Consider the following 17,413-nt stretch of genomic DNA (forward strand, 5'->3'; position numbering starts at 1 on the left):
GTAGATTGATCACACTGGCATTAAAAGAACCCTGCTGATTTCTCAGCTGATTAACTGGCCCTTATTGAAATATTAAAATGGCAGCAGGACAAGAGAATCTAGGACATGTTCAGCTGAGGGGTCAGTGCTGTATGGAGTTGTCATCCCAGTGTCATTCAAGGAGAAAACACTTTCCCAATTCTGACACACAGACCTTCTTAGTGTGGATGTTTTCTCTTTAGCATCCTTTTTATCCCTTAAAAACCTTCAGGTAGCTGTCAGTGTTTCAGTCCACATTGCAGTAGTGTTTGCAGGCAATGAAATAAAGAGGTGGTTGAGCCACCACCAAAGCCCTCCCTTCTGTCCTCCCCAGGGTGAAGGCAGCACAGAACGAGTTGGGACAGCAGATCCTGGCTGACTTCGAGGAAGCCTTTCCTTCTCAAGGTACAAAGGTAAAGTTCTCACTTTCCTCCTTCCTCCCGTTGGAAAATTGTTGCTGAAAACTATTCAGTGTGATTGTCATTGGGTTTTGTCTCATTTTACATCTAGATTTGATCTCTCTCTGTTTCAGGAGTTGCTTTAGAAAGCAAAGGGTGCTGGGTGTACTTCTCACTGTTCCTGCCGAGTGAATGTGGGGGAGAAGTGAGACTTTCCCCTGTCACACTGACACAGCTATTGCAGTGAGGGATGCAGGCAGTCAGGGAATGCCCCAAATAATTCCTGTGTGGCCCTACAGAGCAGCATGGGGTTCCCTTGGCATCTCACCCAGTTACTGGTTATTTGTTTGTCCCAAGCAGTTCATGTTGTGTTCAGAGAAAGCTGAGCACAGACTGTCTGTTGATGTGGTGCTACCAAGTTTGTCTCTGGTTTACTCAGACAGCACAAACACAAATCTGGACTAGGGCTAAGGCACCAAATGTGCTTCCCCAACATTGTGCATCCAAATGTTTGCAAACAGTAAGGGAGGTAGGTGTGAATTTGAATTTACTTCAAAGAAAACACTAGTGGTGTCTTTCGAGTACCAGCTCTGCTGGTTACTTCATAAAACCGACAAGTACAGAAAGGAGGAAAGTGTTTGGAACAGGTGATGAAGGATAAATCTATGTCCGTGTGAAGCAGCATCAAAACAGCATTTTTTTTAAAAAATATTTTTAAATTTTCTGTTTTCTCTGCTATGGAAAAACTTAATGGCCAGTGAAATGGGAGCAGCTCAATTTTCATCCCAGGGAAGGAAGATGCAGCGATAAATAAAGAATAGCAGCAGAAGCATTGAAAAGCGAATAATGGGAAAGGATAAAACCAAGATAACCTGGATGCAGTGCAGTTTACAGTCACCCATTCAATTATTTAACCTTAAATCTCTTTCTTCCTGTTTATTTTGATAGAGGACTGGTGGACCCAGCAATGTCCTACGTGATGCATGTCTGGTCGCCAACGTCCTGGATCCCAGAATCAAACAGGAAATCATCAAGAAATTTATTAAACAACACCTCTCGGAGTATCTGGTGCTTTTCCAGGAAAACCAAGATGTAAGGGAAGCTTAAAAAGCTGCATTTGGATTTCACATTTTGCTCTGCTGGCGTTCACAAAATTCACGCTTCCACAGGTTCCTGTGGTGAAAAGTTTTTATCCCCGAGGGTTTGGAAACAGTGGGTGTGATATGGCTGATGAGCTGGGAGTCAGTGTCCTCTCTGCCAGGATGACTTCCTCTCACCTTAGACCTCAGTTTTATATGTCATCACTAGAAGTGTTTTCCCTTTGTACAGTAAATAAATCATTTCATGTCAGATATTCTTCCTGCCCTGTAAAGAGTTGAAAAATTAAACTCTGAAAATTGCAAAGCACTTCCCCCCAAACGAACAAGAAAACCCGCAAAATGCTTAAAAAGCCATGGGGGAGGGATTTCTAGGAAGTTATTTATCTTTGTAGCTAATTTTTAAATTTCCTGTTCTGATACTAACAACTTCTTAAAAATGTACTAAAACCTTCTTAAATTTGGAAAAAGACCCACCACAAACCAAAACCACCATTCGATCAAAATGTATTTTATCAGTTTCAAGAGTTTGACAAGGGAGAGAGAGAGGCTAAAATGCTTACTTTTAAATAGCATATTTCCATCAAAGTTTTTTGGATTAATCTTTCTACTTTTTGACCAGAAAGCACTAATGTTAGGGGGAAAAAAATCCTCTGGTTCTAAGAATTGTTGTCAAATTTTGAATGTGAGCTAAATGTAAGAATCTAGGAATTCCTGCATTCTCATCCCACTGTTGACTTTCACCTTTCTGTCTGTGAAACAAAGAGGGTGGGATCAAGTGAAATATTATTGGATTGAATTTTCAATAATCTCTACATGATTTAGGAGTACTGTTATCCTCATTTTCAACAGAACTTGCTCTCTTAATTCACACAAGATAGGATTTTCAGTCTGGCATGTGTTTAAGCACTTTGAATCACAAAATCATTTAGGTTGGAAAAGACCTTTAAGATCATTGATTCCAACCATTCCCCAGCACTGCCAAGTCCATCACTAAACCCTGTCCCTAAGTGCCACATCCACACATCTTTTAAATCCCTCCTGGGGTGGTGACTCAGCCAGTTCCCTGGGCAGCCTGTTCCAATGCTTGATAACCCTTTCAGCGAAGAAATCTTTCCTAATATCCAATCTAAACCTCCCCTGGCTCAACTTGAAGCATTCAGAATAATATAAATAAAGGTCAAATTAGCTTTGATCGATAGCCCGAGCTCCTCTGCAGAACTACAGCAGCACGGTGAAGCAGCCAGGCTGGATATTAGGAAGTGCTGCTGTTAGAGATGATGTTCTCCATGTGATCCAGGTGGCCTGGCTGGATAAGATTGACAGGCGCTACGCTTGGATCAAGAGGCAGCTGGTGGACTACGAGGAGAAGTACGGACGGATGTTCCCGCAGGAATGGTGCATGACGGAGCGCATCGCCGTGGAGTTCTGCCACGTCACCAGGTGAGCCTCCAGGAGGCTTGTGCTGCCTCCCAGCAGACCCATCTTCCCTAAAATAAAACCTTAGCTTGTGTCCTGCCACGCTGGTCGTACGTCCATCGGGCTCTAAGGGCGCTCTTCGAACACCTGTGTAGAGTTGTCCGTGATTAAAAGCAAGTGAGGGGTGGAAACCCTGAGAAGTATCACTAGAACTGCAAGAGAGATGATGTGGAAATCAATTTTCAATGGAACAGAGGTAAAAATCAGTAATGTTAGAGGCCAAGTGGAATAGTGTGAGCTGACTGCAGTGTGCCTGCCTCAGACCGGGCTCTTTGTCAACCAGAAACAGGACCAGAGGAAGGTGCCAGTCCCAGTAGCACCTTTGCCTTTGTTCTGGGACCCCCGTGGGAGGCACTGTGCTTCCCAAGGTTTGATCCTGCCGGCTTTCCCTGCGGCAGTGCTGTGCTGGCTGTTAGGAGATGGGGTCCTGTTACCCAGAGAGCCCTGAGCAACTGTGGTTGTGTTTGAAATGGGATCTACAAAGCAGTTTTATGTTAGAGAGCATCTTAGGAATTAGCTTGAATTTTGTGATGAAAGTCTCTCCAAGGAATAGGCCGAATTACAGTGTTAGGTTTCAGATCTTTATAGAAAACCACATTTGTTTTTTCTATTTCCCCCTCTCTCTTTCCAGGGCAGAGCTCTCTAAGATCATGCGCACAAGAGCGAAGGAGATTGAGGTGAAATTGCTGCTGTTTGCAATTCAGAGGACAACCAACTTCGAAGGATTCCTGGCTAAACGCTTCTCAGGCTGCACTCTTGCTGATGGGACAGTGGTAAGGGGATTTCTAAAGAGCAGCCCTTTCTTAACAGCTTCTTTGGGATAAAGAAACCCTGTCACATGTAGCTCTGGTAGTGGGAGACTGCAAAAGATGTCACATCCAGCCTCCTCCTGCACTGGCACATTGGGTGTTTAGTGGGACTGTGCTCAGTGGACTGTAGTTTGAAAAGTGGTTTTTGATTGTGCAGACTGTGTAGAGGAGAAGGTGGCACAGGACTCACAAGAATAAAAATACACTGATTGTGTCCTTTTATGGTTCTCCTGGGCCCTGTGCTGTTTTCAGCTGAAGCCACATAACTATGGGGAACCACAGAGTAATTATGGAGTGATGACTGTGTTACGATGTTTGTTCTCTGCATGTCAATGACACATAATAACTAAAAGTCCCCCTTTCACTTCTACTTACCACAGGTTCACCGCATGGGACCAACTTTCAATCCTACATAGTTGGGTCAGTCTGACTTACAGGGACGTTGGTAGCTTCTACTTTTGTCTGATTTGGTAGATTGTAAAGGCAGAGCCAAGGGAAACAGCTCAGGGAGTATCTATGAGGCCATCTCTGCTTTTTCTGCCCAAAATCTCAGCCAGGAGCTTTGCCAGCCAAGTGCTCTGGAAGCACAGAGTCCACGTGTGGCTCAGAAGCCACTGTTTTGAGATTGACTCTCTGTCCAGCTGGTGTCTTGAAGCCTCCTTGGATGTGATAATTCAGCCTACAAGGAAAGCCTGCTGGACCCACTTGTAATTTGCTGTGGGTCAGTGGGTGCTGCTAGTTAAAAAGGGAAGTCCTGTCAGGTTTTCCTCCAGGCTGAATTTAGATCTCTCGAGAATATGACTTTATTTGTTTTGAAGGGCTCAGTAAAGCAAAACATGGATGCAGCTGTGTGCCAGAGGGCACAAAACTGACTGTTCTCTAAGGAGCTTCCTCTTTTTCAACAGAAGAAGCCAGAAGTGCCACCTCCTTCCACCAACCCATTTCTGGAGGATGAAACTGGGACAGAGACAGATGAGATTGTGATTGAGAAAAGTGATCCGGACAAAGTAAGTCTTTGAAGTTCTCCAGTTGTCAGTGAAGCAGTCTCTCTGTCAAAATCTCCAGTGGTGCCTGAGCTTTTCCCATCACATTGATTTGAAAGGTTTGTTTTCACAGCAATTAATTCAGTGCAGTTTTGATCCTTTGTGCAGCATAGAGGCTCCCAGTACGCCCATGGTTTGCTCTGGCTCACTTCACTGAAACCAAAGCAATCTTTATTTCAGTTAATAGTGCAGAGACAATCCTGCCACGTGAGAGTGAGTTGGATTCTGTTCTAGCCTGTACAGCAACAACTTAAATGTAACTACAGGATTTCTGTCAAAGAAAGATGAACTAGCACAGTTGGGCTTTCAGATCCCAAAAGAAGCTCCTCTACAAACAGTTGCAATTCATATTTTGCCCTGTCAGCCAGGCAAACTGTCTGGAGTCACCAGGCAACTCATTGAACTTTCAAGTGTCAGTTTTAGATTTGCACTCCAAATAAATTACTTCTGGGATTTTTATCTCTGTAGTGCTTTTCATCCATTACCTCTGCAAAGCAGGCAACACCTAATGGCTTGTACAAGCACTGAGCTTCCAAAGCCCTCTGCAAACATTAAAGAAGTGAATAGTAAATGCAATTGTTTTGATTGGCACCGATATAAAAGCTTATAAGCCCCATATTTTTTATTCACCAGATGGATGTTTTCTAAATGTTCAATTGTAAGTTGTTTGAGGCTGGTACTCTCTCCTTATTTAGTGTGTTTACGGCCCTGTAAAAGGACCATGTACAGGTGTATCCTGATGGATGACCAGGGCCCCAGGACCTACTCAGATCCATACTCCTGGGGATATTAGGGGGTGGTAGTTCTCCACCAGCAGAGTCTGGTACATCCCCTCCAGATTTTCATGTGAGCAGGGCAACCCTGCCTTCCATCCACAGCCAAAGTCCTGAAACAGAATGATTTAAGTGAAATTTCGCTCTTTTTGTTAAAATACAGCTTGGACAGTTGGTATTGGCTGGACTTTTATCAGTGAAACAGTGACTGGGAACTTGGGGAGACGTGTGGTGTGTGTTCTGGGAAGAACTTGCTTTCCAGTATGTAATGGCTGGGAGAAGGTTGGCTTTGATGTGCAGTGTTGGGGTGAGGGGACGTCCTTGGAGAGGTCGATGTTGCTAGAAGGCAGATGAGAGATAATTACAGTAATTAGTACTGGGTTTATTGAACAGCAGAATGCACTGCCCTGGCCAGAAGCAGTTCAGGAGCTTTTGAGAAAAGAAGTGCTGTGCTCCCTGTACCTGGGGAGGCTGGTGCAAAGCCATCCACGGAGGCATCCCTTGAAATGCTGTGTGTGCTGAGGTTGCCCTCTTCTTTTGGGAATTCCATGTGTTAATGCTCACAGTGCAGTGCTGGGTTCTGCTGCAAGGGCAACTGCCCTGCAAGGCTTCTGTCTGCCAAGTGGGAGGCCTGCAGGCTCCAGCATTTCAGTGTCACAGTGCCAGCAGCTGGTGGTTTGTGCTGAGACTTCATGTTGGAGGACTCATCTTCTGCTGTCACTACATGGAGAAGAGAAGGGACAGGAAGAAGTGAAGGATTTTCAGTGGAAGAGCCATTCCAAGACACTAGTCCCGAGAATCCAAGACACTGGGGAGTGTAAGAGGGAGCACAAGAGTTTGGGGGGGAATCCATGTTAAAAAAGCACCTCTTTTAGCAATCCTAACAGTTCGGTTTAATCTGTTTACTTTGGATAGTAATGAAAGGAAACTGGGCCAGCTGCAGACCTCCTTACTGTGACAACAGTAACCTTTTATTATTTCCATCAAACTCAAGGAGGAAATAGCTTAAACATCTGCAGCTTTTGGACAGGATTGCACACTCAGAAATACAGTGTCAGTGCTACTGTTAAAAGATTTAGTATTCTCCCCACCAGACGCGCTGGGAGCAGCGAGATGGGGAGACACATGCACACACAGAGAGCCAGTCCTGCTTTATGAGTTGGCTCTTCCAGCTTGGTAAATCATAAACATGGTGAATTTGCAGCCTTGTGTTGGCACTGCCATCCTGGGGACTTGGCCACTGGGAGGTTTCTGTGATTACCAGCTATTGTTTTCCTCCCAGCTCTGATGAGCGTCTGCATCCGGCAGAAACGGGCAGGCCCTGGCAGAGGGGCTGGGATGGAGGATGCTGGTAGTGGCTCTGTCCCAAAGCTGTGCAAACCCAGTCAATTCTCCAGTCGTGCTCTGGGTAAGAAGGTTAATGAAGCCAGGCTCATAAAGGTGGTCTGACCTCCATAAAACCTTTTGTTCACTTTGGGTTTGCAGCCATCCATTAGGATTCATCGTGTCTTCGGGGCTGAATTATTGCTGAGAAGTGTTTGCCTTGTCACTCCCTGCTGTTTCTGCCAAAGACTTAGTGCCACCTCCTCTGTTTAGGAGAGAATGTCCTTTAAGCGCTCTTATTTTGCTTTTCTTACACTAAAAAAAAATTTCAGCTGGAAAAATTCTTATCTTCGTTGGCTGGGAGCTCATCCTGGCTTTTTGTAGAGAGAGAAGCAAGAATTCCATTCCAGAGCCACTGCAGCCCTCCTTGCAGCCAGTGAAAAATTTCTGGTTTGCTGGGAAGCAACAAGAAAAATTGTCTGTTAGTAAAAAAATAATAACAACTGAGCCATATGGCAAAAAAGAGCTTAAAGACCCTGCCCAGCCTGGTACTTAAACATGCACAAATTTAAGCATATGAGTAGTCCCAGTGGCTTTGGTGAGCTGTGCTTGGCTATGGTATAGAGTGCTGCACTAAACTAAAATGAGGCTAAACCGGATGGCTCCCAAATGGCACATGTGCTTAATGCTCTAAATGTAATTTTAAAATAGAAATCTTTGCATCCCCAGAAACATGTTTCGCAGAGAAAGCAGGCCTGTGGTGTTGCCTGTATCATTCCTGCTCCTCCAGTAATTACACACTGTTTATCTAAATAAAATTCATCCAGATGAAGTCTGTAACTTTGAGTTATTACCCTTGATATTCTAAAATGTAGGGATTTTTGAATCTTGCTTCCACATAGCTGCTGCATTTGATTTCAGGGGAGACTAGTGGAGTCTTGTTACTGTTTGAAGGATTCAGCGAGGTTTTCTTTGCAAACTGCATTAAGATTCTTTTACTGAAATCTGTTAGCAGGGAGCAAGCTTCTCTTTAAGGATAAGAATATTTTACAAGTGGAAAGATAATTCCTTGGATTGCCAACAGCTCTGTAAGAGGGAGGGAAGACTTGCCTGTACTGTAAATTATATGTTTTGATTATTTGACAGTAAATTTCTGTTATAATATCTCTAAAGACTTACATCCTTCTGTGCCGTTGCTGTTTCTTCAAGGTCTTACAGGGCAGGTTTGAAACCAACTTTCTCAATGTTTTCTTACAGCCAAAGAAGCCAAAGGTCCCTGACAATCCTTTCCATGGCATTGTTTCCAAGTGCTTTGAGCCTCACCTTTATGTGTATATCGAGTCCCAGGACAAGTGAGTAACCAGCTCCTCTTTGGGGTTTGTTTGCTTTTGAACGTGTTGGGTTGTACTGGATTCTGTACTCAAGCTGCAGAAAATTAATTTATTGAAAGTCTGCTTTCATCAGGAGCGGTGTTTGTGGTTCAGGAAAGTTTTAGTGGGACCTTTGCTTGGGCAAAATGAGTGTTCAGGGGGCTGTGGCTGTTGGTTTCACGTGTAATTGCAAAGGCCTGCAGGAATGGTGCCTGCTGCCTTTCTGGGGAAGAGGCTTAGTGTTCCTGAAATTACTTCTGTTGCCTCTGCAATTCCCACTGCAGACATATGTCTTTCTTTCATCTCGTGTCTTCCACAAATAATAGGTTTGGGTTTTCCGTAAAATACACATGTGGCTTCGTGGCAGAGGGGTTTCAAGATCTGCTTTATAGAAATAAGTTATTCGAGATCCTTAGATGAAAGCTGCTGTAGATGAGCTGGCTGTAAGATAACATTATCATTGCTCACAGATTGGGACTTTGTCAGGGGCTTTAATCCCTGGAACGCTCCTTCATCTTCCTCTTTGACTTGCAGCAAAATAACTTGAATGAAAGGAGCTTTCAGCTTAGAGCTCAGAGAAGTTTTTAGAGCTCTCACCACACTTTCTTGTGCACCTTGATTCACACCAGGGTTTAAATAACATCTCGGTAACAACTGCAGTGCCACCTCAGAGAGGAGATAGTTGAAAAAGGTTCAATTTAGTCTTTTAGCACAGATTAGTGGCTGGAAAGGAGAAGGAGGTGCCTGCTTTGTGTATCTCATCCGTCTGTGCCCTCCTGTCTTCAAGGACTTACACATGAGAGAGTGCATAACTTGAGGCTCCTGGTGTCCTGATTTTGTCCAGTCTCCACAATAACCACCTTGAAAAAGCTTTCCCATGTCCCATCAACCTTTTATGCTTAAAAAAAAAATAAAATAACTGAAACCTTGCACAATGGTCTGTCATGCTGGGCTTAGGTTCCGCTGTGCAGTATAACAAAGGGAAACTGATATTTTCCCCCCTGCCCTCAGCCAACTGAGCACTGACTTGTTTGAATATTTCTTCCCTTCCCACTGGGGGACATTTTAATCCCCGTTTTGGTAATTCTACCCCACTGTGCTCCTAGCCCTTTCAGTTGCCTTTTTTTTTTTTTTTTTTCCTTTTCTTTTACAATCATGAGATGTTTTATATTAGCTTTATAGCCACAGGCTGCAAGGAGTTCAAAGAAAAACTGCCACAGTATTCCCCACGCTGCCCCTGTCTGCCAAAAATTGCTTTCCTTCATGATTTTCTCTCTTCTTCCCCCTTCGATTGAACTTTTGAGGAATCTGCTGCTGATGTCTGAAAATGAGATGTTGCTTAGATCATTAATTGTATGTTTGGGCTCTGAATAGTGAGAGTAGCGCGATAGTTTTGTTCGTCATTGCCTGAAATCTGTGGCAGAAAGCAGCCTGGGCTTTTTCTTCCGAAAAATTGTTTCCATGCCCACTTAAAGAAACACGTTGCCAAAATCTGTAGCAGTTTAAGAGGAGACACCTGAAAGAAAGACTTTAAAGATGCTGCTCTCCATTCTCAGCTGCAGAGTAAATATCAGGTTTCTTAACAGCAAAGTGGATTTCATTTCTACCCCTTCGGGGCTGTGCATCTTTAGCTCTTCTTTGTGGTCAGTTGGAGCAGCAGGAGCACACAGACATGAGCTGAGCTGTTGTGCTGGAGGGAAGGAAGGACTCTGTCAGGTCTGCAGGGTTGAGTGTGTGCAGAGCTGTGCTTTAGTCTGCTAAAAGGCACGTCCGAGTTCAGATTGTTGGAAAACTGGCACTTCATCCTGTGTGTTTGCAGCCTCAGGAGCAGAGGGGCTTCCAAAATACCCAGTCCATGGAAACTACTCTGCAACGATCCAGGTGTCTCAGTGCCATTGCCCTTTTTCAGTGCCCAGCAGATACCACTGTTCACATCACTGAGCAGACCAGCTTCCCGAGCACTGTGTTCTTCTCTCGTGCCGCTGAGGAGTTGCCTGGTTCCTCTCATGATTGCCAGAGGTGGAAAAGGGAAAACTCCTGAATAGGTTGAGTGAAAGAAAAAAGGAAGAGGAGTGTAGGAATGAAAAGATTTAAGAACCAGAATAAAATTCCGTTTGGATGATTTCATGTCATACTTTCTCTTGGTTAGATTTGGCGAGTTCTTGCTCCCAATAAATATGCTACTGTTAGGAAATACCACATCTGCACTACCAGAGAATTTTCTTGGAGCTTCTCCGTAGAGGCTATGGAGAAAATATTCATTTTCTGTAGCTCTCCTGCCTTCTTCATGCTTCATCTCCCAGTAACCTTTTCTGCCAAACGCTCTGTGCTCCTGTTGTACCACACAAAGGTTTTTAGCCTTCGTATTATATTTGGGAAAACTGAGACTAATGTGGAAGTTTGCCATCAGCCAAGGTGGGCATTAATGATATATTAGTTCCCTTAGTGCCCAGTGTCCTGATGTTTTGTTTGTACCAGTCCCATGCTGAAATAAGAGCAGTCCCATAGCCTGGTTTGACAGGCAGTTTGTCCAGGTTGGGATCAGAACAAGCGTGAAGCCCCAGCACTGCTCTCCCAGCTCTTCTGAACAGCTGCATTTTCTCCTGCACCCCAGTTGACAAGACCTTGGGGGACCAGGAAAATGCAGATACATTTCACTTTGCCTTGGAGAAGAGAACATGTGGACTAAGCATAAAGAAACAAAAACCACTGACATTCCTGACCGTGTCTTGAGACTGAGAGAATGAAAAAAACCAAAGTGACTGGTGAATGCTAAGAAAGCTCCACTTTGTTGCCCATCTGGAGCAAAGCACAGATGCAGAGGTGGAGATGCAGCTGTTTAATTTGACAAGGAGTGAGCCACGTCCGCTTTCCTTGAGAACCTGCAGGAATCTGCAGCCTGCAGCACGTGTGAGCCCTCCTGCAGCTCCATCTGTTTGGCTCTCCTACAGCTACAGGGGGAGGTAAATTTTGCTTCACTGTGGCCGAGTACAATCAATGCTTCAGTTCAGCCTTCAATTGCTCCTGCCAGTGTAGAGATTTATCACATCAGTCGAGCAGCCTGATGTTTTTACAGTGCTTGTAACACAGCCGAGGAACTGTGTGTAGCTGTGGAATCAGAGCTGTGTGCACTGCTCAAGCAATAAGCAGGAAAAAAGGGGGCTACTTGTCTTTGCAATAGCCTGGCTAAAGCCAGAGAATCTCACTCCTGACTTTAGCCCTGATACTGCAAACACATTTCTGTAGATTAGTTTGGCCCAGTGGATCACCCACAGTAGGAGCTCATCTGTTCTGGGGCAGCAGTCTCCTAAGTTTATCAGGGAAAAGACTTGTGTGGCGTCGTGGATTCTTTGGTAAACTGGAATCAGAGGGGTTTTCTCTTTCGCAAGAGGAAAAGAAAAAAAGGACAGAAAGTGGGGAAAAGTCGTCATTGTTGGCGGGTTTTCCCCTTTTTTTGGCAGAGGTAAGTGAGAATGTGCTGAAGAGTCTCAGCCACTCTCCTAAGGATTTGGCTTTCTGTTCAGATACCCCAGATCATGGCACAGCACAGCCATTACACCCTCAACAGTGAGAGGGGTGAAGGCTGTGCCATGGGAAGGGGAGAGCTGGAGGAAGTGGAGCCAAGACCATATTAGAAACAGAAATATAAAATACAGGAACTCCTTTTGGTCAGCACAGTGCCACTCTGTCATCTGAAAGGCCTAAACATTCCTCAAAAGCCAAACAAAAAACAAACTGGGGGAGAAGGTTTATTGCTGTAATTCAGTTCATCTGGCAAAGGTTATTCCTTGGAGCTGAGCTCCGGTGCTGGGAGAACAGGTCTTGGTCACTGACACGGATGTGCTGTCTCTGGAGGAGTAGGACCAGAGGAAGTCCCTGGGATCAGAAGACTTCTCTGGTTCTGTGTTGAAGGCTCTGGCCCTCTGCCACACTAAAAACCTTTTTGTCATGGTGAAACGATGGAGTGAAGTTTATCGTTGCCTAAAGACTGAAATATTTGAGCAAGGACCAGGCTATAATGAATCACTGGAGACAATAGGAGGGCTTTTTGTGCTTTTAAAAGGAGTTTAAGTAGGAAGTGCGCTTTGTGCTCATGCTAAATAAAACTTCTTTAAAGGATGTGTGAAGCTGTGCTAAACCAGGTGGTATCCAAATGGGACCAAGAAATGGCAAATGGCACACCATTTCGAGCACATCCCTTTAAAATCCATATTCCCCAAGGTCTGCTCCGGAGGCTGCTGAGATGGGAAGCCTGACTGTTACTTTTCCTGGTGCCAGGAATGAAACTTGAGCACAGGCTTTATGCACTTGCATCAAATGTGCTGAACCCAGTCCTGGCAGACTTGGGAGCTTTTATATGTGACTGGAGAACAGATTGAAGCTGCCACTAAAACTCTGGAGCACAAAAGGTCGTTACTCATCGGTCTGGTCTGTGCTGTTGTGTGAGCTTTGTGCTGGGAGGGTGGGATAAGAAAGGACCGGGATACCCACCTGCTAAAATCTGAACGTGCTCGCTGCCGTCACAAGACAGGGCATCCTGGTTTTTAAGCATTATTATCTTTCTTCCCTCCGTTTCCTCCCCCAGCAGACTAAAGTGTCTTTGTTGTTTCCCCCATCAGGAATCTTGGGGAGCTGATTGACAGGTTTGTGGCTGATTTCAAGGCTCAGGGTCCCCCCAAGCCCAACGTGGACGAAGGAGGAGCCGTCCTGCCCAGCTGTGCCGACCTCTTTGTGTACTACAAGAAGTGCATGGTGCAGTGCTCCCAGCTCAGCACTGGTGAGCCCATGATAGCCCTGACCACCATCTTCCAGAAGTACCTTCGGGAATATGCCTGGAAAATTCTCTCTGGAAACCTGCCCAAGTGAGTCTTGCTTCCCAAACGCTGCAGCAGCACCGTCTGGTGAGACATTCCAGAGAGGAGCAGATGCTTTGTAAAGATAATTAATAAATATATCCTTGTGGACACTTATTTCACTGTCAAGGACCCCATGTAGCATCGATAGGACTACGTTTACTTCATGGTTTTCTCAAAAGTTCAGTTTGTTGCGCTGAGAAAAAGCAGGAGAGCAAAAGGACAGTCACACATTGTTTTTCTTTTAAGGGCCCCTGGAGAATAGTTTCATATTTGGCTTTGATTAGCTGCCAGACTTACAGTTTCTTGAAGTTCCTTTTGAAATGCCAGCCCAAGTCTCTTCAGAGAGGTCTGGCTTTCAGAATTGCTACTCGAGCAACCAGGTCACACTGTGATTCTTTGCTGCCTCAGCTCAACACTATATATATGATAATTTATAATGAAGGTGGTTTCTTTGTGTGATGCTAAAGTGCTTACCTGTAACTCCCTCTGCTCTGGGACATTTTATCTATGTATAAATAAAATATATAGACGGAAATCCCGTGAAAATAAAGATCATTATGAGTTTACACCAATATGGATAAGTGTATAGGCCAAAGGAACTCCTGAGATATTGCCAGCCTTCACTGCAGATAATTTTATATGCTATTTACCATCTTCAGTTCATTTCCCTTGTAAAACTGGGAGCAACAAAATGAATTTCTGAAACCATTAAAATCTTCTACAGGTGGAAGGGGAGAGGGTTCCATCCAGACAAGTGGAAAGATAAATTTAATGTGCATTCTTTATACACATTTTTTTTGCGTCCTCCGTTTCTGCTTCCAAGATAAATATCACTGTCCTATTTTTTTTTTTAATGGATTTGGATTATAAAGAGTTGAGAGGTAGGGAATTTCCTGCCTCTGAATTGTTCTTTCTTTGTTGATACACGATTGTTCATCACTGGAAGACGATGGAGAGACGGCACATCTTCTATAATTTACTTTGTTGATATCATCAGCTTTTAAAACAGGTTACCAAAGTCTCAAATGCATGTGGACAGCTGTTTAGTGCTGCAGAGATAAATATGACAAGTTGGCTGATAGTTCTGAGATTTTTCTGTAATCTTTAATTAGATTTTGAATAACTGACGGTGAAGGTGAAGCTGAGTGGGGAGGGCTGTGTTCCACTTGCATCCCAATCCACCTTGTTGTGAATGAGTGAGCTGTCCTTTGTCTGGACACTTGATACATGGCTCTGTTTGTCTTTCTAAAAGATATTCCTTCACCAAAATAGCACTTGTGGGTTTGATGTAGGGTGACACTGACCTGTCTTGCATAGGGTGTTGGGCTTTGTGGTCATAAGGGCTATTCATGGCATTAAAATCTAGCAGTAATTTTGCCCTGTGTGTCTCTGTACACCAAAAACCTTACAGGTTTTGTCTGTTTTGTTTTTTTTTTTTTTTTCCCCAGGACAACCAGCAGCAGCGGAGGGCTCACCATCACGAGTTTGCTGAAAGAAAAAGAAGGCTCTGAAGTGGCAAAGTTTACTTTAGAAGAACTCTGCCTCATTTGCAGCATCCTAAGTACTGCAGAGTATTGCTTGGCCACCACCCAGCAGGTGAGGTTCCCTCTGCAGCACCTCTGAGGTGGCACCAGGCAGCAGCCCTTCTTCTGCCATGATATTCTGTGCTGCTGTGGAGGCTGGGAGAGTCAAAAGTACTGAAATATCTATAGCACAGTCAGCCCCACATTGATTATTGAGCTCTACATTATTAAATCTATATTTCAAAGAAAGAAAAGTATTGATTGTGCTGTTCCTACCTGAGAAAAGTAATTTGCTTCTAATCCCTCTTTGAAGCGTCAGTTTTGGGTTCAGTCCTTTTATTCTTGTTACCTAATTTGTTTTGGATTGGGGACCAGATTTTTTTAGAAGACGACTCTGGGTTCATCATCTCCCTTTTATAAAAGCAAGAACAACGATAATTCTAAATGGGTTTGGGAAAACACTTGCATGAAATACTGGGGGAAGGTGGAGTGAAGAGAGGAGGTATTTATGCTGATATGATTTGCAGCCTCATTGCTTGTTACGTTCAGGGGCTTCCAAAATGCCACAGGTCAGGAGATGAGCTGTGATGTTTGGCTGTATCAAGACCTCTCCACCACTAGGTCTGGCAGTCCTCCTCCTCTGCAGTTTGGGCACAGACAGTGTGTTGAAAAAACATCTTTATTAGCAGGACAGATGCCACGGTGTTAAGCCAGTATGGTGTCATGTCATACTAGAGTTACATTTTTGACCTTGGAGGTTTAATTCTTTGAGGACACAGAGCCACCACGGCCCTGGCTGATCAACAGGTCTGGAATGCCAAGAAGGAGAGATTTCCAGTGTCACTGGCTGAGTTTTGGATATAGTCTGGACACAGATGAGGTTTTAACAAGCTGACTTTTCCAGGACATAAGTTTTCAAGAGTGGTCATTTCAAGTAAGAAATCTGATCTCTCTGTTGCTTGTTTTGTTTCCTAACAGTTGGAAGAGAAACTCAAAGAAAAAGTGGATGCAAGTCTAGTGGAGAGAATCAACCTGACGGGAGAGATGGACACTTTCAGCATGTATGTTCAGCAGATGCATCCTCCCAGAATATATCAAACATCCCTGTTTGTCAGCCAGATGGTGCTGGAGTAATACAGTCCCAAGATCCCAGTGTCATAGGATCCACCCAGATACACAGCCCTGGGCTCAGGCATTTCCCTGGTGAAGGAATGGTCATCCTTGGGCTGTCCAAGAGCAGCAGTAGTACAGGCTTTAGTTGTTCCCCATCATCCAAGCCAAAGGAACAAGAGCACTGGAAAAGGGAAAGGAAACAGTGAGTTTCCATTTGAAACATCATTTGCATCTTGGCAGCTCTGCGAGGTGGCTGTTACATTTCAAGAAAGGAAGCTATTTCAGTACATTCCTTCCTGCTCTAACTTCCCCCTGTTAATCAGCAGCCTTGTCAGTATGATCAAACCCCATTTCAGATGACATAAAAGACTGATCCAATCTTATATTTGGGGATTATAATTGAGAGAAGATTATCATTCATTAAAATAACTTTTCACGTAACGATGCTAAGAATATTCCGCTCAAACATCCTTTCCTCTCCACCACTGACAGATAGATTGAATATTTTTTGAGAGAAGAAAATTGAGGCAAAAAAAAAAAAAGTTGTTTTGCCTCATATCAAACAAAAGAAAATCCTGGCAAAGCTGGGAAAATAATCCCTATCAGCAGCTCTCTCCTTAAAACTTAAGATTCAGGCCAGAGAGCAGTAAGATACTTTTTTTAGAAGACTTCCTTCCTGTGATTCCTCCTCTCCTGCTGCAGTGGACAGGATCCCACTGAATCTCCATCCAGGTTTTTCACATGGTCTCAGGCTCCATTCCAGGCTGCAGAGACTCCCTTCCCTTCAGATACTTCTCAGACCTTTTTAAGGGTGAATCCCTGACCAAAAGCTGGGGCTGCTGTGTCCACTAAGCCAAAGCAAGCAAGGTATCAGGGGAGTAGAAATAAAGTGTTCCATGTGATGGGATTTTCTTAACATGGACAAGTGGAGGGTGAGTTTTGCCAGCAGGAACCAGCAACCTCGAGTCATTCCTCAGTTCCCAGTGGCTGCCTCATGAGGTGTTTGGTCGTAGGCAGCCAATATGATGTGTCTAGGAAATTATTTAATATATAGTTCACGTTTGCTGTTTTGGACAGCTTTAAAGTCAAACTGACAGGGCTGATATATCTTGTAAGAAAGGCTTTTTAATTGACTTTCATTCTGTTCCAGTGTAGTGCTTTGTCCAGCCTTCTGTCAGTGTAAGTCATAGCTATAAACCTCTCTGGCGTTCACTCATTCAGCATCAAACAAGTTGTCTCTTTTGGGATTTGATGTCTTGTTAGGCACAGCCATAAAGTAAGTGATAAAACTGTTTATGCATCCTGGAAAGTGTTTCTTCTTTCATGGAGGTGAGTGCAGAACCACCTAAAATGTGTAGAAAGGTGGGGGGTTTACCCCTGGAGTGGCAAAGAAGTTTCTTTAGGAAATATGGGGGAAATGATGAGCTTTTCTTGAAGTTCAGCAGAAGAAAAGTTATTGTCATGTAAATCCAGAAATCTGTCATTCCCACCTCCTGCCCTGATGATCTGTTGTGAGATTTTGGGCAGCACTCAGAGACCCTCTGAAGGCCTGAAGTGTTGGGCTCACATAATGAGAACTTACTGTACTAGGACTGTACTGCTCCTTCGTGG

The 17,413-nt window shown here is 44.2% G+C and overlaps 1 protein-coding gene across 2 annotated transcripts in view; it reads left to right on the plus strand.

Moving 5' to 3' along the window:
- The window catches only part of VPS53 (VPS53 subunit of GARP complex), a 64,512-nt gene that overhangs the window by 26,002 nt on the left and 21,097 nt on the right, over positions 1-17,413 (plus strand). The window contains exons 8-16 of one of the 2 annotated variants that reach the window (XM_027743508.2): positions 353-431; positions 1,365-1,508; positions 2,814-2,956; positions 3,624-3,765; positions 4,707-4,808; positions 8,198-8,292; positions 12,930-13,172; positions 14,615-14,762; positions 15,668-15,750. In XM_027743508.2, coding sequence (XP_027599309.1) covers positions 353-431; positions 1,365-1,508; positions 2,814-2,956; positions 3,624-3,765; positions 4,707-4,808; positions 8,198-8,292; positions 12,930-13,172; positions 14,615-14,762; positions 15,668-15,750 — 1,179 coding nt within the window. The remainder of the gene's footprint in view (positions 1-352; positions 432-1,364; positions 1,509-2,813; positions 2,957-3,623; positions 3,766-4,706; positions 4,809-8,197; positions 8,293-12,929; positions 13,173-14,614; positions 14,763-15,667; positions 15,751-17,413) is intronic. The other variant, XM_039381024.1, reaches the window with a different exon arrangement.

This window comes from Pipra filicauda, unplaced genomic scaffold (genome assembly GCF_003945595.2).
Source record: "Pipra filicauda isolate LSUMZ 115617 unplaced genomic scaffold, ASM394559v2 scaffold211_size2331000_pilon, whole genome shotgun sequence".
NCBI lineage: Eukaryota > Metazoa > Chordata > Aves > Passeriformes > Pipridae > Pipra > Pipra filicauda.